Genomic DNA, 20,304 nt, shown 5'->3' with positions numbered 1-20,304 from the left:
GTCATGGTGTATCTTTACCTTCGAACCCAGGTTTGAAAACTTACCACCCTGTTATCCCTACACATTAAAGACATCATGCTTCCATTAACTGAAACCTGAAGTCTCACTTCATGCTGAGTTACGCAGCTTTTAAAAATTAGCTGGAGTGATGGTGACCTTCCGGAAAGGTGAGTGCACCTATCTGTCAGTGTGGTAGGGTGCCCAGTGGGCTCTGCACTGGGAGACACTGCCTGTGTTTCTGTATCAGTGCAAAGGAAAAAAAATCAGAATAAAGCAAAGTGAGCCCCATGCCCTCTGAGCCTGAGCAATGGTGGAGTTGCCAATGCCTGAGCCACAATGACCACTTCTCTTTACCATAATTTTCTTGGAAAATGTTGGAGACTTGCACTGCTTTCTATTTCGCAGAATTCTAGAGCTAGAAAAGACCTAAGGTATCATTTAGCCTAGTCCTCTGATTTCGAAGATGAGGACATAGAGAATCACAGAAGGTTAAGCAGATTGCTCCAAATCACACAACCACTGGCAGACTCCGTGGATAAGCGCCATAGCCACTCAGAGATTAGTTCTCACACGTATCCAACTGAGGTGGGATATTACAGGAAAGAGACACAAGAGGGATCAAAAGCATTGACAATGTGTTGCTGTCGCCCAAAGTTTTAATGATTACAAGGGAAGGAGCTCACCTAGTTAGTCATGCCCATAAGCCCTTTTTGGGTGTTTTTCTTTCTTTGTTTCATTTCTCTGCTTTTATGCAGAAGTTTTATATGTATTGACATTTAATCAAAGTCAAAATCTTAAAATAAACACACACACGCACACACACACACAACCTTCCTTGGACAAGAAGACATTGTCTTTAGGTTGCAATTAAGGAACTTATGCAATTAAAGAACTATGCCAACTATTGGGTAAATCTTTTTGGAGCTGCCTACGTTACTGCAAGTCACAAAATCCTAACTAAGATCAGCCCCAGGGTGGTGTGCGTGGAAACCCTGGGCGTAAATACATTATTAATGTCACAGGGTCAACCTGGTCTTCCAAACCCCTGGAGATTTCAACAGAAGCTTTACCAGTGGTACAGGGTAAAACCACAGACTAGGTAAGAGACAGAATGAGCTACGTGGCTTTTTCAACCTCAGGTCACAGGCTTGAGTCCAGTCTAGGCTCTTAATTGATAACTTATGACAGATGTTTGGTGACCTGTGTGGGAAGGGAGTCAGTTTAAGTTTTGTTTCCCTTTTCCTGAACAGGTGTGTTCACATCCATCCACAAAGATGTTTGCACTGTGGGAATCTCATCACCAAATCTTTCATAGAAAGGCTAAGAATTCAATGGGAATTAAATTCGGTTATCTTTTTATCCTCTTAAGGGTTAGTGCTGTCCTAATTTTTTCCAACCTCAAGCATCTTCCCTCCGCTCTCTGTACATAGTCTTTTCTTTTTTTAAAGAATTTTTCTGAACAGTTTCAAACTGTTGGCTAAGAGTTCTTAGAACAGATGTGTTTTCCCTATCTAGAAATAGCCTGAGGACAGATGTCATTTTATTTAACTGTGTGATCCATTTGGATCAAAGGTGCTTTAGGATAAGAGGTTGGTTTGGAAACAGCTTATTAGAATTTTTTTTTTAAAGTACAGAATTTAGTTACTCTTAAAGAGAAAGCCAGAATATTCAATATTTGAATATTTGGAAGGAATATTCTTTTCTCAAGAATTTTGTGACAATATATAAACCTTTAAGATCCTTTGTCATCATGCTTTATTTTTATATTAGTTTCAGCTTATTGGGTTCAGTTTTACAAGCAGATTAAATATAATGTCAACCGCAAGCAATCATGGTATTAGTTTAGATCAAATTTATTGATGTTCTCTTTTTCTGTTTTTGTGCTACTACATATATGTATGATAGAATAATTAGCTCATATTTTTTGTCTTAAACAAATAATTATTTTTTACAGATTTTCTGTGATTTGAAATTTAAGCCTGTGGAACTGCACAACATTTTAAAATGAGTAAATGGATGAATTTAAAGTTAGTTGTATACAACATGCCCAGATAGAGTAAAATGAAAATTCACTAGGAAAAAGAGTCAAATTTTACTCTTTTTGGATGGTAATTCCTGAAAGCCACTGTGGCCATATGTATTGTCACCTAGTATCACAAAGACAAGCTGGGACAGAAAATGACATGATTTAGAAAAAGATGTTCTTGAACTTTTCTCATTATAACACATTACAGAATGGTCTCAATAAATAGCATTTCCAAAGATGATTTTAATTTCTAGTCAGTGACCCAGTTTTTCAAAATGTCCTCAGTCTGGCCACTTTGATATTATGATAGTTCAACATAATTGCAGACTTTCAGACTTTAAAAACAAAACAAAACAAAACTAAATGTCAATTGGCGAATACTACCAACAAATAAATTAAAATGTATTATAGTAATTAATAACATATTTACGTACATATTTATTTTACATAAGTATTATATATTATATACATAAATCTCTATGTATATTTAGTATATAAATGTCAAGATGAAAGGTCTGTTAAAAGGCAAATGCTACATAAACAAACTCCCAAAATTGGTCTTAGGTAAGAAGACAAATCAAGGAGCAAACATGCTTACAGATTTAGGAAGCTTTCTGTAAAATACTGAGTTGATGTGATAGGAAAAGGGTCTACTGCAGCCTGGGGTCTGAGAGGGAGGTAGCTGAGATCATTTCATTTATATATTCTCGCACCTGACCTCTAGCACATTTCATGATAAATTAACCGATGTCTGTTATGTTGTTTAATTCTGAAACCTTCCTTTAAACTTCTCTCTTCCCTGACCTCATCTGCTTCTTTTACAAAAATATTTTGTTGAGTAATACACTCTTTGTATCATGACATTACATGTTAATTTCAGAGCAACTTTGCCCAATTGCTCCCCTCCCAAATCCTGAGATTCTTAATCTGTGCTTTGAGCAATTGTTGCTGGTGGGCAAAAATATGTGCTTTCTTAGTTTTCAGTCTCAGTATATTTCCTTTGCAAATCCTACAACTTATTAACTCTATGGCAGAGTGACACAAACCATGTTCCAAAATAAACACACAAAAAGACCTACATTACTATAATATCCAGGTTGAGAAAAACTACTCTGAAAGCAAGGAAATGCTGAGGAAGCTTGCTGCCGTACTCATGGGTCAGCTGCTTTGTGCTTAATCATCGTCAGGCATGTGCTCTGAGAAACTCCAGACCTGGGGGGTTTTGCATAATGAGGTAAGTAGCAACGCCCTACACCTAATGCCAAGAGGTGATGATCTAAAAATGAAGATGTTCTCTTCCTCCAGTTATACATTTTTTTTTCAGTTATGCATTTTGATAAAAAATATATTCTAGGTTTATCTTTTTGAATGGAAGAAAACCCACATACATACATCAGTATAACTTTGTTTCCATAAGACTGCCATATAATTTTGGTGCAAACACTATCATGGAATTTCCATAAATTGTCATCCAATCCCATTTGAGGGGGGACTGTTAAATACTACAGAGTATAGTTAACTGTGGCCACAGGAGCTTGTAAGTCATTCTAAGGGCTGGGCACCTTTTCCTTTCTTTCCTTCCTCTTCTTTTCATGTTAGTGTAATAGATGATGATAACAGCTAATGCTTATAAAGTACTTCGGATTCATGTGAGATTGTACACGTAAAGTCGTAGGTGCAACCTTTTGTCATCTCTATTCTACAGATGAAGAAACCAAGCCTAGAGGTTAAATAACTTGTCCAGAGTCAAACAACCAACACATGGTATGAATGCAGTGACTTAACACCCAAGTCTGTATGCTTGACGTTAGATCTAGGCCCTCAGCCTCCCCACTGTCCTGTGAGCCAGGACGAGCAGCACTGAGCATGTCTACACCAATCGTCACCCATCTCTGCTTCTTAAACGTGCTACCCAATCTTTCCTCCTGTGCAGTGGCTGCCGATCAAAAGCACAGTGCAGCACGGCACCGTGGTTGACAGCACGGCGTCCGACAACTGCCTTGCAAATCCGGCTCTGCTACTGGCTCTGTGGTGTTCTCTCGGGCACTTTCCTTAACTTCTGGGTCTCAGTCTCTTCATCTGTGAAATGGGATATGCATACCTGCCTCACAGGGTTACCAGAAGGATTATGGGGGTACTCTATGTAATGGCTTAGCAAAGTAAGTGCTTAAAAGAATGGTGGTTATGATTAGTAAGAGAGAAGACTAGAGTACGGTTAAGTCCCCTACATATGAAACTTCAAGCTGCGAATTTTGAAAGATGCAAACATGCGTTCCATCAACGTCAGGTGTGAGTGAAATTGCAGCCTGCCCTCCATCTCCTATTGCTGACGATCCTTCAGCTCTACCATCTCCCACCTCCTCTCCCTCCTCCAGTCAGTAACTCTTCTTGCCTGTTCACTTGATGCCAGCCCCTGTATGCCAGCTGTTGTACTGTACTACTGTACTTTTCAAGGTATTGTATTGTAAGATTAGAAATGTTTTCTTTATTTTTTGTGTTTGTTTTTATGTGTTATTTGTGTGAAAAGTATTATAAACCAATTACAGTACAGTATATAGAGCTGATTGTGTTATTTGGGTACCTAGGCTAACTCTGTTGGACTTAAGAACAAATTGGACTTAATGAACGCGCTCTCGGAACAGGACTCGTTCATATGTAGGGGACTTACTGTATCCTTGCTAACAGCATGGCTGGCTTGAAGACTATCTTTAGTACTGGGAAAGAAAAGCTATTGCCTGTCTCTAAAAGGTAGTACTGTGCTACCTTCTACTATTTAGAGGCAGTTTTGGGACACCTGTGATTTCCTTTTCATTAGATAATAGAGCCACTGGAAAATCGTGCCAACTGATATCACCAGCAGCCCTTCTCTGTTCTCTTTCTAGTCAGATACAGCGAGGTGGTGGCTTCCACGTCCAGACAGATGCTTTTGAAAGATGGCAGTGACCTCCTCTAGGGTCCAGATTTCTTGGTTTTTCACTTGTTTTAAATGATTACCATAGGACTTCTGAGATTTATAGGCTCTATTTCCTTTGCCCTTCAAGTCTTAGATAAATATAAAGACATTCATGTAAAAGCTTTCCTCACCTCAGCTGTGACTTACAGGACCTGAAATGTAGGAGAAAGCAGGTTTTTCTTTACTCAACTGGAGGGACCCTGCATACTGCAGTTTCGACTTCAGTAAAAAAAAACATGATGCATGCTGGAGAGTACTTTATAGATTAAACCAGTTTATACTGGCATACACCATATCGATGTCCATTGGCATTTATTAAAATGCTTTATCAATAGAATTGCAAATGCCAAAATAAAAAAGAGCACCAGAAATGAAATTAACTTAACCAAATGAAATTACACTGAGATTATTTCACATGACCAAGGGACAAAATATTATTTCTCTGTGGACTTTTGTATTAGATTTAAAATGAGATTAGACTTATTTAAAAATTGAAAACAACATTTATCTCAGAGTACAGGGCATTCTGATGTAGGATCAGCAACTCTCAATAAAATAAAGTTGGGTTTAATGCCACATCATTACTACCTTGATATATATTAAAAAAAAAAAAACGCAGTAAAAAATTTTACTTGCGGATCTATATTTTAATGGTTTGGAACCAGAATGTTAAACTCCCCCCAAAAGAAGGCATTTAAAAGTTTTTATCCGAGGGAAGACTCTTCAATTAACTTTCTACCACTTTTAGAATGAAATTATCCAATGGTTATTTCTACCACTACAGCAATTCTCTTTCAGATGAGATTTAATAAATTCTAATGCAGTAGTTTGATAGGTCACCAACTTTAAAAATATCACATATACAAAAAATTGCAGAATGGCGACTCTTCTATTGTAATATTTATCAAATATATTAAATATATTGCTGTTTTCTTTCAACCGAACACACACTTTCTTTCAACCTAAAGCATGCTTTAAAGGGGAGTTCTAACAATATTCCTGAGGAAGCATTTGATATGGGACCCAATCACTGCCATATACACGTGTACGTGTGTGCACACACGCGTGCTATGTTTCCAACATCAGTTTTGAAAAGTAAATTGCTTCTCATTTATGTTCTGACTCATTTCACTTGAAAAAAAATACACTAACATTGCATGGGCTGCCATAAGATCACCAGTTAAGGATAGAGGAAAACGTAAAAGGAAGGGTCTCTGACAAACTTCAGCAAAGTAGGACATCAATCCCAATGGGATGATGAGCAATGGATTTCACTGAACTTTTGCTGCTCATAATTATGCATGTGATTTACAAGCATGCGAAATCAGAGGCTTCCCCTCCGGGTCCTGCCCCGGCACACACTGCGTCCTCCTCCACATGCTCTTGTGGCTCCTGGGCACCTGGGCCACTGTCTCTCAAGAGCCCCAGCGTCAATGGGCTCAGTCACCCGGACAATCAGCAGCTTTCAGCCTTACGTCCTCTCCTCCCTCGGTAAAAGGACTGTTTCGAAAAGCATCTTTTGAAATGAGGATCCAAGCAGATAGAGAGGGACAGGAGCCCAGGCACACTTGTTCCAATGATCGACAAGTCTTTAGCTCTGTCTGCTGTGGATGCGAGCCTCTTGGTTCTCTGACTGTCCCCGAGAACTGGGGTGCAGAGAACGGTGTGTGTCGGCTTCCCTGGGGGGGGGGGCGGTCCACCCTGTAGGTGACAGGCGCAGGCTTGTCTTAACTGCCACACACATGCAAAGCTAAGGCTGACTTTCAGATCCTTGGTGGTCAGGGGAAGTTTGGTAAGATTAGACTAGAGTAACTTCTGGTGTAACAAGGGTTTTCAGATATAATAGCAAACTACATATTTTAGGAACAGGAATGAGAACAGTTTTGCCAACTAGCTGAATACCAAATTCCCAAAAGGAACAAAAATAGGAAAATGTAATAGGTAAAGCAATTGTCCAATTAGAATGAATTGTTGAGATTTCTAAATGTCATTTTCCGAAACTGTCTATCAAGAATCTTACGATGCTGACAGAGTTAACTGCTCATCTCCTCACTCAGAGTGGGCAAGTAATATGTGTAGGTCAGGTAAGTGACAGAAGGTACAGGACAATGACAACTGGCGTCCAACCGTTTGCTCCCAGTGGTCATTTCAGTAATATGACCTGGCCATGGATGGGCAGAGAAAATGTGTCTCATTCCTTATTCAACTGATCCAGGGGTCTGGCTCAGTCTAGACCAGTGCCTCTGAAATTACCTGTAAAAGCTTTAAAAATGTACCAATGCCTGAGTCCTAACTCTAGATATTCTGATTTAATTTGGGCAGTAGAATTTTCTAAAGCTCCCAGGCAGTTCTACTCTGCAGCCATTTTTGAAAACCACTGGTCCATCATCCCCAAGGACTTCAAGTAGATGAGGCTGGTTCTAGTACTTCCAGAAGTTCTGACTAGTAATTCAGATATAAGCTCAATTTAAAGATTTCAAATCACCAGGATCTTGGAATTTCCCTCTTTGGGCAAAACAATATCAACAACAAACAAGGTATATGCCCTCCCCCCGACACTAGACACACAAAATGAAGATCTTAAAGTTTGCTCACCAGTTGGACACTTGAGCCATTCTTCATAGCATCAGTATGAGTGGTCAGCTTGTACAATGCACTACCACCAAAGATCTAGCAAACCACTATCTAGTTTTAAAACCTATTTTTGACTTACTCTTGGCAATTTCACAAAGCTCGGTCTTCTAGGATTTGAGCTGTTGTGAATGGAATCACCTCTTCCTAAATGGCAGTTTAAATTCATATGGCATAGAGTTTACTCCATTAATCCAACTCCACAATTTATTTCCTATAGCAGAAAGAAGTCAATTCTTTAGCGGGTGCTTTGCATTTTTGCACATAACTTTTGCTCGGTGCAACTTAGTTACACTCACAGGGTACCGAAATCTCCTACAGTCTGAGTGTTAGATAAAAACCAGATGCCATATTTTTAGCTTCAGTCAGGACCCATTTAGGGAGGAGTTTTCCAAGTTCCCCAAATGACTGGCTCTTTGCTGGTGGTATCAGAATCAGGGCTGGTAGGGATTTAAGGAGATCAACCAAGTCCAGCTTTTTGCCACAAAAAAGGCCAGTCCTTAACCAGGTGACAGATATCCCTGTCAATTCTTAATTGACAATTAGCAGAAAAGGAATTCCAAATTCCCTTATAGCCAGCGCTAGCTTTTAGAAATTCTTATAATCAAGAATTCCTCTTTATGTCTGATTTAATATACTCATACTGGTCATTAATTAATATCATGGGGGGATCATCACTGTGGTTTGTCCTGTATTTATTTCAAACATACCAAGGTTGGGTTTCATATACATTATTAATTCTGTGATTTGAAAATTGCAATCAATACTTTGGTCTGTTAAAACAGCTTTATTCCCTCTCTTAGGATTTTTAAAACTAAAAGACTAGAGAAGTGATAATGCATAATAATTTATGAAAATTCCTATTTGCATTATTAATGCAGAATGATCATTGACAAACACAGAATATACTAACTGTACACTAACATGAACAACTAGCTATTCACATATCAAGAAGCCTGAAAAATGACTGTGAAGTAACTGTGATAATGTTTTCACTTCAGAAGTCTCTGAGGGGCATACCACAAAAATCAATGGCATAATCCTAACCGACTCATGAATGTGTTGGCACCTGCCCCATCAAACCAACAGTAGCCACTTCTAACACTTCCAATCTGTGACTTGTGACAGGAGTTCCTTGGAGACTGAGATAAAGGCCAGTTGTTGTATAAGCTACTCGAAGTGATAAGGATGTGGTCTTGTTACTCCCTTATCAGTATACACTCAAATATCCATGTGATAGATTCCTATCTTATTGATATCACTAGTGCCAAATACTAAGGGAATCCAAAATATACACTTTGAAATATGTCTTTAATTTAGAAATATGTATTCTATCAATACGTATGTAGAAGAATGGATTCTGAAGTTTATTTTAAGCCCCAGAAGCCCTGCAGCTCTCCTAGGAAAGGAAGCCCAAAAAGGGTTCTGCAGAATTCCTAGAGGCCTGCAGAACGTACTGCAGAATCATGGCACTGTCATAACCGAGTCTGTATAATTTTACTGCATGTTGAGATGTCTCAAAGTCAGAGAAGATAAACTTTCATTCATATCCCAATGAATGGGTGTAAATGAAGAGGGTGTCTGAAGTAACTCTAATTAGAAGCAGGGCATTCTTTAGGCAGTTAAATTGAAGTAGAAACAAGAACATCAGTTTTTTCCTTCTTACAACAAAATTTTCAAGTATTCTGAGCCCATTTCTTTCACCTACATTTTATCATACACAGATTTTTAATACCAACATTTTAAGTAAAATGGTATTTGAAAACTATGTGTTATTCTCTCAAATACCCAAAGATATATTAAATTTTAGAGCAAATTGGCAATGTGTATTGTGGCATATGTCCTTCAACTCAGTAATGCTCTTTCTATCAGTGAATTTTAAAGAAATCATCCATGATCAGGTTAAATAATATATACAAGAATGATAAATAACATTATTTACAATGATAAAAAGAAAATACTGGGGGTCTTCCTAAATATCTCATAATGAGGAAATGGAACACTCAAAAAAGATAAAGAACTAAGTTTTTGAGAAAAGTTTCCAAATCTGGTAACATACTCATGACATACTGTTAGGTGAAAAAAGAAGGCTAAAAAGATGTATATATGGTTTGATTTCAATTTTATTTTAACACTTCTTAGGAAAAAAGCTATAAGAAAACATATTCTTCTGTGTTTCCACATTTATTAATATGGACCTGTGTTACTTTTGTAGTCAGGAAAAATTCATTTAATTTTAATATAAAAACTGGAAGAAAGTATATCAAAATGTTAATAGTGATATTCTTTAATTGATGGGATTATAGGTGATGATTTTTAGAATACTTTACTTTCCCCAATTTTTTATTTTATAGAGAGCATGTTTAACTTTCAAGGTAAGTAAAACACTTGTAGTGAGTAATGCACTTGCTGCTGCATCTTTATTCCTTCCTCATGAGGTACCACTTGCAATGAGTTATCAGAACACATTTCAGAATGTATTTATTGAACTCTGATGTGCAAAACACTAATGCTTTATTTTAAGAGACTTTGGAATATTTGCTGTGAATTGTAATGAAAAATTTTATTGGGAGAAAGTTGAAACTACTGATTTAAACAGCTTTTCCAAATGATCTGTGTCTTTGTGCCAAAGTCCTTTTCCTTAAAGGACCACAAGTACCATAAAATACTTGTCTTATGCAGTATGTCTTGGTGATGCTGTCATAACATGGCCTTGAGGCTGGGTGGTCCCAACAATAGGTATTCTCTGTGCTCTAACTGAGTCACCCTAATTATTTCATGTGGTAGATATTGAATAGATAGATATGAAGAATATATTTATATTTTTTTCTGATTTGTTTCTGCTGGTTTTGACGTTCTTACCTTTGAATAGAGCTTAACAAAGCAAAGAGGAGCTTATTTCGATATGAGTAGCAGAGTATAAATCCTCCTTTGATTTTTTTTTTCCAGTTTAGAAAAAGATAACCAGTTTTTCCCCAATCATACGTAATTCGTTTCATTCTAAAAAGGTCATGAGCTGTTAAATGTCTTAATTTAGAATGCCACAATTTGCCTTATAGCTTAGTACTGCTAATATTGTACTGTGTTACTCTCTTGTGAAATAAACTTGACAATAATTTTATTTATATACCTACTAGATTATTTGAGCATGAGAATTCAAATTGGAGAAGTGGGAAAGAAGGCAATAGATGTGCTTATATATTATAAAGGTGGCTAATTATAGATAAAAATATCTGACTTACCTGTAAAAATAGTGTACAAGGAAATCACAGTATAAGTAGCATTTTTTTATGACACAGACTCGAACACAGATGCGGTAAAAGAATGATTTGCAATTGCCAAAGTAACCCAAAGACCTCTTTGTTTCTGCTAGCAAATGCTGATATACAATTCTAATGCCTGTTAAACAATATTTAAACAAATACTTTATAAAACCAATAATCATTTTAAGTATGTAAATTACATAGGGAAACCATGTCAAAAATATCAATCTGATTGCACTGCTTAATAGTCACCAAATCACATTAAAAATTTAATGTCATTGTCCCGATTTAGTTGCCGTAATTATTGTTCCCTTATGTTGTCTCCTTATTTACTCCTATATTATTTCTTTTATTACAAAGAAATACCTTTAGTGAGGAGAACACTAAAATAAAATTAACATAGCCAGAGCAAAGATAAATAAAATTTAAAAAGCCAACCTTTATTCCACTTTGAACAAGTTTGTGAATGTCCAAATAAGGCTCCTTGAAAATTTCTCCTTCAGGGGTAAGTATCTTCACGTAACCTTCTTTTTCCAGAATGAAGAGACGGTGTGAGCCATCCCCACTATGCAGGGCGCTGACGGGCTGGCGCAGCCCACTCACAACCTCCTGAATACAGAAGCAGTTGTGTTTGTGCTTTCTAAACAAATTAAAGAAAACCAGTAAGCTTTTCTTGAGATGAAGGAGGTAAGAGATGCACTTAGCATCCTTTTCAAAATATATTTCCTCTAGGAATCAACGGTTTTGATAATCACGAAGGGCTGCTAACCCAAGGTCACACTCTGATTCTTTTAAATTCTTTTCAATGAAAAAAAAAAAAACAAAAAACCAAAAAAGCCTTCTATTAGGAAGTAAAGGAGAGAATCAAAACACATATGTATTTTAAAATTTCACAAGCTCACTATCTCATCTTTCAGTGACTCTAATTAAAACTGACTTTACTCATAATAATTAAACCTTACAGAAAGGCATTCAGAGAGAAAGTTCTAAGGTCTATTTATAAAACTCTGGTTTGCTACTAATAATTGTGCTGAATGTTTCCACAGTGCCATAAGCTAACAACTATCATAAAATTCAAGTTTAAAACTATACTCATAAAATTCCCATGAATCAGAGAGAAGCCAAGCTCATAACAGAAGATTAGTAGTCTCAGCATTAAAAGCATTTAAGCAAATATGATTTTAGAGAAGCAAACTACTAAAAAGAAAACAAAAAGCATCTGGAGGATATAGCTGCTGGACATGAGCATAGCCAGTTGACTCATTGTTAAAACCACAAGACTTGTCGGGTTTTTTCTTTTTTTTTTTTAAGATTAAAGAACATTTATCTTTATGAACCTGCTGATCTCTTCCACTTTGTCGTATTCTTCCATCTGGTCCAAGTAGTTAGATGCTGGTCCTCTGATTTGTTTTCTTGGAAAATCTGGAAAGCACAAGCCACCATCTTTTCTTGCATAGTAAAAGCAAAACTCATCAGCAGTAGTTTGAAGGAAACCTTTAAAAATGTAAAAGGACGCCTTAGAAATATTTAGTGTCATGGTAAAAACAGCGCATTTGAAAGACAAAATATAGGTAAAGAATTTTTTAGGAACTATATGAGTATTCTAGGGAAATATATAGACAACAAACAAAAGGAAAGAACATATTTTTTGGCTTGGGATTTCCATTTCTTTTTTAACCAAAATTTAAAAATTGCAGTAAAAGTGAAATGACATTGTGTTGGATGTCTTAAAAGGCTCATATGAAACAGAATTGATACGAACACAGCATTAATCTTGTTATTGCATTGACTCTATTTTCAAGCCTCCCTGGTTACTATATGTTGTACTTTCAAGCTCATCTGATTACTATTCAGCACTTTTTTCCCACAGTACTATTAACTTCCTAAGAAGAACAAATTGCGATCAGGAAAGAGATAGACCATCGGGAGCCAGTTTGGGTCATTTTACAATTCTTATTGTATTGTCACTCATATATGATTAAATAATAAATCTAGTTACTATCCCAAGGTCATTCATTATATGCTACAGTAAATGACTGACTCTCTGCAATGATCAAGCAATGAATTGATGCCAGTAACAGAGCCTCTATATTCAAATGTGTTGGTGCCTTTTTCTTGCTCACTTACTGGAGACAATGATTATTTTGTAATACAAAAATTTTCTTTAAAATATCCTTTCAATATTCTCAAGCAGAATAGCTGACATACTACCCCTCAATGAAAAAAATATTAAAACGAGCCAAAACAAAAATGCAGGGTAGACTTAAAAGGATTTGAAAGACCTTTTTTTTCTATTTCTTACATAGTAAGAATTTTTATCAAATAAAAAGTTGAATAAGAAAGAAGATCCTATTACAAAAAAAATTTTGACATTACTTTTACAATTTGAATTAATAAGGTAGGTTTTTATTGGGGGGAGGGCATATTAATTAATCAGATTCACTTCCATATTCTGATGATCTTGCTATTAAAATATGATGTTGCTATCAGAGTTGACTTTATATGATGTCCCAAATTCCTGCTTCTGGTTTCATACCTTTAATTATGCTCAAGGTCTTGATATTTTCCTAACAAATTAGATTATTGTACTCCCAATCAGTTTTGTAACAAAAGCACCTGGTAACTCAGGTGAGGTTTAGAAGTTGTATAATGGATGCAAGTTTGCAAGGATTTGCAAGAACAAGAATTTGGGGACAACCAAGTGAGGCTCATCAATGGAACATGAAAGACCCTAAAAAGTTGATTTTCTGTGAGCTTGACCTAGGTCCCCTTCAAACCTAAAGCTAATCTTGGAATCCGTGTGTCCCAAATGGTTAAAACATAATATACATTTTGACCTAACTTTTGGGTGAAATGGATCACCGCTAAATTTCTGAGACAGACTCTTCAAGGCCAATATCTGACTCAGCTACTGGGAAACATCTTGTCTTTGGGAAACTGGCAAGTAAAAGCAGATGTCCTTGGGAGTGTGTGTGTGTGTTGTGGGGAAGGTAGGCAGAATAAGGAGGCAAGGAGGCTGTCAGCTGGGGAGGAGGCAAGGAGGCTGTCAGCTGGGAAGGAGGCAAGGAGGCTGTCAGCTGGGGAGGAGGTTATCTTTCTTTGAAAAAATCCAGGGATTAGAAATTGGGGAGAGGAATGACGGCTGCAACAGCTTTTACTCATCTTCAGCAATTCACTGTTTGCAAAAGATAACTTTTCTCCTCCATTCTTTAATGGCTAAGCATCAGATGAAAACTGCCCGGTTGGGGCTTCCCTGGTGGCGCAGTGGTTGAGAATCCGCCTGCCAATGCAGGGGACACGGGTTCGAGCCCTGGTCTGGGAAGATCCCACATGCCGCGCAGCAGCTAGGCCCGTGAGCCACAACTACTGAGCCTGTGCGTCTGGAGCCTGTGCTCCGCAACAAGAGAGGCCGCGACAGTGAGAGGCCCGCGCACCGCGATGAAGAGTGGCCCCCACGTGCCACAACTGCAGAAAGCCCTCGCACAGAAACGAAGACCCAACACAGCCAAAAATAAAAAACAAACAAACAAACAAACAAAAAACAAACAAAAAAAACTGCCCGGTAGTGTGAAATAATTGTGGTTGAGGTAAAAAGAAGAGAAGGAAAACTGAGTTGCTAAATCAGACTTTTCACAGTTTGGGGCTAGAAGTTTTGGGGGGCTAGGTGTTTTATATATAAATATATATAGATATGTAGATATATATATATAACCTTCAGGTAGGGAGTTCTCCATGTCAATCTGATTCATGCAGGAAGACTGTCATACTATGGATCTATTTATAACTGAATGTGTGAAGGAGAACTTTTGTTTTAATGTGATTATTTGCCTGCAGGGGTCACAGAAAAATTCCAAAGTGCAATTCAGAGGAAATCTTGAGTTTGCTTTTTAAAAAAATATTTGTTTTCCAGCATTACAGTCTGCAAACCAATACCATCTTACGGGAAAATTAATGAACAATGCCGGTGGCTAATTCCATTTTATAAGGAATTATTAGCTGGGGACAAACATGAGGAAATGAGAAATCATTTTCAAATGGAACATCTGAAGATGAATGAGTACAGATTCATAAACTCTGTCGCTCCAGAGATACTATGCTCTCTTAGCAAATTAAACAAAACAAAACAAAACAAAACCAGAATGTTAACAATGAATTATTCTGAGCTTTTTACAGTATTGAGACAAACTGAACAATCTAAGTGGGAAGAAGGGAGCCAACTCAGAAGACTTTTACATAAAAATATGGGCATTTTTTCTGACAATTATGTTACTTTGAATTGAAACATCTAATACTTTTGTTAGTACTTTACCTTAAATGACCCGATTTTATAAGCAGGGATGAGTAAGATATATTTTCCTGTGAAGAACTAAAAGAGATCTGGTTTCAGGACATGGGGCTAACATTTATTGCCAGGGAAGATATAATTTACCAAATGGTACCCTTCTGTTTGGAAGGAAACACTGAAGAGCATTTTACTGAAGGTGTGCAGCTCACCCTGGATCATCATAATATGATGAAGTCCGCTAACAATGGAAGTCCACTGATGATTCCAGCAGCTGTAATTTTTTTACAACTCCTGATAATTTATCAAATGTTTTGGTACTGTAACTCTTCTCCTGGATCATAAACCCCGTCCTACGATACCACAAAGCACCCTATAAAGTACTGACATATAAATAAATATTCTCTGTGCAGTCTTCTAAGCTCTAGATTTTCTCTGAGCATGTATGCTACAGAAAAGTTATTTTTTCCTCATTATATATGCTGTTCATCACGATAAGGAAAAAATGGAAAAACCCTACCATCTGTAAGGCTTGCACTAGACAGCATTTTCTAGCAGAGGGAATAGACTTTGGTGTATTCATATATCTGCTCTGGTTTGCTCTCTTGGGCACTAATGAGACACATGTGTAAGATATCTGACTGGGTCAGGAGCGGCTGTGGACTCGAGAAACTCAGTGGAATCAAATTCTTGACCTTGGCCTCTTTAGCAATGGGATTAAACCAATTGAACTAATTGTGTACAGACAGATATTTCACACTACCATAACCTACAGCTGAGATATGATGGTCCAAGAGTGATAAAAATCACTATGATAACAAGTATAAAGGGAGAAGCAAGGCCCAGAGATGTCCTTTCCTATCCTTTCCACAGAGGGTATTTATTAGGCCATCATTTAGTGAACAGCAAAGCATCTCCTCTGTTCATCGTAATTCAGGCAAAAGACGAGACCCATGGTATTGAGAAAAGAGTTCCTGTGGGGGTTTTTTAAATGAAATTTGGGTATTTTTTAAGAAGTTTTAAGAGTTTATCTCCCTAAGTAAAGTCACAAGAGGAGAATATTATGATTAATAAAACTCTAGTGTATCCTCACTGTAGTGATTTTTAACTTCCTTCTTTTCATTTTTGTGGAAATAAGCAGACCATGAATGTTTATGAATTAAAGTTTCTAGAGAGTAGCTGTCTTTCAGGTATACATGTATTCCAAAGTGAGTGGCACTTTCTTAAAGCCAAGAGGGTGAAGCAAAGGGATAGACCGTTTATGTGTTTAATTCTTTACATATTGGGCAGTGGGGGAAGAAATGAAGATGTCTCTAGAATTATTTTCTCTCTTTCAACCCCTTTCAGCAGTTCCCTTCTCTTAGCAAACTACAACCCTTAAGGTCCCTTCCTCTTCATGTTTTTGATTTGTAGAAAGATGAGGCTAACAATGAGGATAGTAAAAATAAAATAAAATAAAAGAATCACAAAGTAGCTGTTTTTCACAATTTCGAACTTCGGAGAAAAGCAATCCATGTCATTAAATAGACTTAAGAAGGTGAAATTATTACAGATTTTGGGCAATTTCTGAAAAACGAGTGTTCTAGAATTCTAAAGAGCCTTCTGTGCTGGGGGCCAGGGCTGAGGGGAGGATTATCATCTGATTCATCACACTTTAGGAAATGGTAACCTACGTGCCAAGGATCAGTCTGGCTAACAAATTGATCAACCTAAGTAACACAAAGAGTGTGTTATTACAGCTCACTTTTGGGACAAGTATTTAGAGCAATTATTAGCATTTGATGGATGCAGAGGAAGCCCCCTCTGCTCGCTGCTAAAGCCTGCTGGCCTGGCCCTGAAAAGTACCCTTGTTGCTCCACCCACCACTGGAGTGGAGCTTTCATCTGGTTATCTTTCAAGGCAGCCTGGGTGGCCACCAAAAGCACTTGACATCTTGATGCACTTCAGCAGTTTTACATATATACAAACTTTGTAGAAAAATAAATTTATCATTCGTCACCACATATGTTGATCTGGGGAGTGAGGTGCTTGCAGCTCTGGCTCCTGAGTTGTTTGCTGTGCTCTCTCTTTCAGTGGATATTGCTTTTTGTTGTTTGTTCTGGAAGCTAAAATAACTTCAAATATAGGAAGCACCCCACAGATGAGTCTCTAATTCCAGCCTGGTGGTATTTATCGCAAGTAGATAAAGGTAGATAAAAATGCCCACTGTCAATACCATTTTCAATTTATAGTGGTAAAGGCAAACCTTCCAGACTGGAAATTTGCAGCAAAACTTTATTGGACCTAATCTGTTATCGCTTCTCGGCAGGCCATCTAGGCAACCGTGACCTATTCTACTTTGCTTTGGGGAATGTGATAAAGAGAAAGAAACAGCTGGTTTAAGGAAAGCCTTAGAAACATGGCTGCAGTTTAAAAAAACAATAATAATATTTTCACATTGAATGGGTTTAGATACTTGTTATGGTACACCAAAGGAAGCAAGCAACCCTAGTCAAAATGTTTTCTTAGGCTATTAAGAGAGCTCTATAAAAAATACAAAAATCTACACTTTTCTGGGTCAGAGAAAAAAGTAAAATGTGCATAGCAGTTAAAAAAAATTCTCCAAGCGCATCCTACAGTTCTTAAAGCTTGTCTTGTCCTTCAGTGCCATAGAGTTTTATAAACTGTTAGTTTCAGTAGATTTGTTTGTGTGTGACACTGCCTAACTAAATAGAATCGGTCTCGTTAAATTCATTTCTACCTCTGTGTTGATTCTTCCAACCTAAAGCAACAACCACCAAGGTTTACAAGCTGCTGATGGTAAAATTAATCAATGCCCAAGAGCCTATATGTTTATTAGGGTCCAAAAGACGATAGTGACCAGGTATATCTGGGACATTATAAGCATAAGAACTTGAACTTCTTTTAGCCTATCACTTTCTCATTGTACAAGTTTGGTTATGGCATTTAACTTCTCCTGAGGTTCAGTTTTCCTCATCTGTCAAATGGAGATGACCAGACCTTTCCTATCTACCTCACAGGGTTTATGAGGAGCAAATTAGTCATTATATATGAAAGTGCTTTGTAAGGTGTTACTTTTTGGGGCCTTTTGAATGATATTTTATTTAAGGAAATACCTTAAAAGTCGGTGGACAATCTGCACTTATGTATCAGCTGTGTAGAAGGGGAAGCTGTCTTGATATCAACGTTGATGACTAAAGACACCAACAAGAAATCTGTGCTGATAATCCAGCGTGTGTAAAGATTACCAACTGTATTATCTGTTTAACAAGAAATGTTAAACCCTTCAACAAAACAATGTGTTGTTTTGTAGTCTGAAATGACAGCGGCAATTTTAGCAGCAATAAAAGGTTCCAAGTTTGAACAGTTAATTATGAGGTAAAAATAGATACTGTGAAAGGCAGATAAATTTTACACTCTCCTAAGCAAGCATTTAGGAACAGGTATCTTGGAAAGCTATTCTGCAGTAGTTGATTTAATGTATCTTTTCTTTTTTTTTTTTTTTTACCTGGAACATGGCCTCGGCAAGTATAAAAGAATTCTTTGCAATAGTCTTTGCAGAGCAGGGGAAGTGCCAGGTCTCTTTCCAAGGATTCTGTCTCAGGTGAGTAGAACAGGCTCTGAGAATGTGGAGAGCAAAGTGCACATTTGATTTCCTCCAGTAACTTCCCGCATTCTGTGTTGTTGGTAACAGAAAACATCTGAAAGCCATAAATTAGAAACAAACTTCTTTTTAGTTCCATGAAGTTAGGTTTAGTTATGTTTTTTGGTCATCATGGAAAGAGAAAAGTGTCATTTAGCTGTTGTCTGCAAAGAATCACCAAGTCACAATACAGTACGTCTTTATAAGGACACAAGTGCAGTCTCTTGGGTTGGGATGGGAGGGCAAAGGGTAGGAAGGCACAGACATGCTTCTTACTCTTGCAAATCCAAGTCTGTTTATCTGTCCTTCAGGTGTGAAAAATTAAATGACAATTATATATAGATTCTTGAACCCTTTTTCTTACTCTGCCTCAAAGTATACACTGACTGATAATTTAACTTTAAAACTCCAAATACCTTTATACAACTGTATGTAAAGCAACTTTTAAGACATGGCTTATTTGTGTCTTGGGTAAAAATCTATTTCACTCCTGAAATTCCTAACGACATTCTCAAAGATATTACTTGAATTACATTGTTCTCATTTTAATTAATTTTCAGTATACAGATTGCATAGGGAAAGTTTTCTAAAGTGGGGGAAATATCGCCCTTTCATGTTCTATAAAAATAATATCTGAAGCTGAGTCAAACAGGTTTAAGACCAATTTTTATAATTCATTGTATTTTAGCCAGGAGAAATTTTCTAACTAGTTCCTCAGGTATGTTATATGCACGAAAAACACAAGAGTTTAATAAAAGTGATTTTGTATAGTATTTAGTGAGTTTCAATGAAAAAGGGCATACTTTTAGCTTTGTTTATACAGTATTATTATGTCTTTTATATCAATAAGACTAATTTGAGAGTTACTGATTCATTGAGGTTAGTAATTTGCAGATAAAATAGGTTTCAGTGTCTAGTACTAACTTTTAAAAACTGACTTCAGGACCTCCTCTAATAAATATAAATATAGAATATCAGCACAATAATTGAGATGTGAAATGTAGTGCTGTCTAAATTAAGCATTAATTTTTTATATTAAAAAACATCATATGGTGTTAAAAAACACCATAATGGGATTGAATTTTATGTTTTCCCAGTTTATACAACTATGTTTATACTTAATTATTTCTTTAGAACTATGAACTGAAATTAACATTTTAAACTCTAGATCACTGCTTAAAGCAAATATTTCATTCTTCAGTTGAGATTCTAATTTGAGTAAATTGAGTGAATCATATGGCTTCTACTTTTTAGGATAAAGATATTCTAAGTGATCACAAAATTTGGATCTGAAAGAGCAAAGCAACTAAAAAAAATCGTTGAATACAAGGCATGCTGAAATTTTAAAAGTCCAATAGAAGCTACCCTGTTTAGGAAAAAAAATATATGTGTGTAAATATGATGAGTCGTAACTATCTACAATATTCAGAAAAGTTATTATTAATCACAATTATGTTTGCATTTTGATTTTTATCAATTTATTTAAATGACAATGGCTTAAATGGT

The 20,304-nt window shown here is 36.7% G+C and overlaps 1 protein-coding gene across 3 annotated transcripts in view; it reads right to left on the bottom strand.

The window, feature by feature from the left end:
- HHIP (hedgehog interacting protein) overlaps nucleotides 1-20,304 on the bottom strand; it is a 116,649-nt gene that overhangs the window by 64,955 nt on the left and 31,390 nt on the right. For all 3 annotated transcript variants that reach the window (XM_059922549.1, XM_059922548.1, XM_059922547.1), the window contains exons 2-4: nucleotides 18,664-18,856; nucleotides 12,211-12,367; nucleotides 11,312-11,513 (exon numbers count right to left, since the gene is read on the bottom strand). In XM_059922549.1, the coding sequence (XP_059778532.1) occupies nucleotides 11,312-11,513; nucleotides 12,211-12,367; nucleotides 18,664-18,856 (552 nt within the window). The remainder of the gene's footprint in view (nucleotides 1-11,311; nucleotides 11,514-12,210; nucleotides 12,368-18,663; nucleotides 18,857-20,304) is intronic.

This window comes from Balaenoptera ricei, chromosome 5 (genome assembly GCF_028023285.1).
Source record: "Balaenoptera ricei isolate mBalRic1 chromosome 5, mBalRic1.hap2, whole genome shotgun sequence".
Taxonomy (NCBI): domain Eukaryota; kingdom Metazoa; phylum Chordata; class Mammalia; order Artiodactyla; family Balaenopteridae; genus Balaenoptera; species Balaenoptera ricei.
The sequence above is the reverse complement of the archived record's forward strand: the minus strand, read 5'-3'. Positions and strand labels throughout refer to the sequence as shown.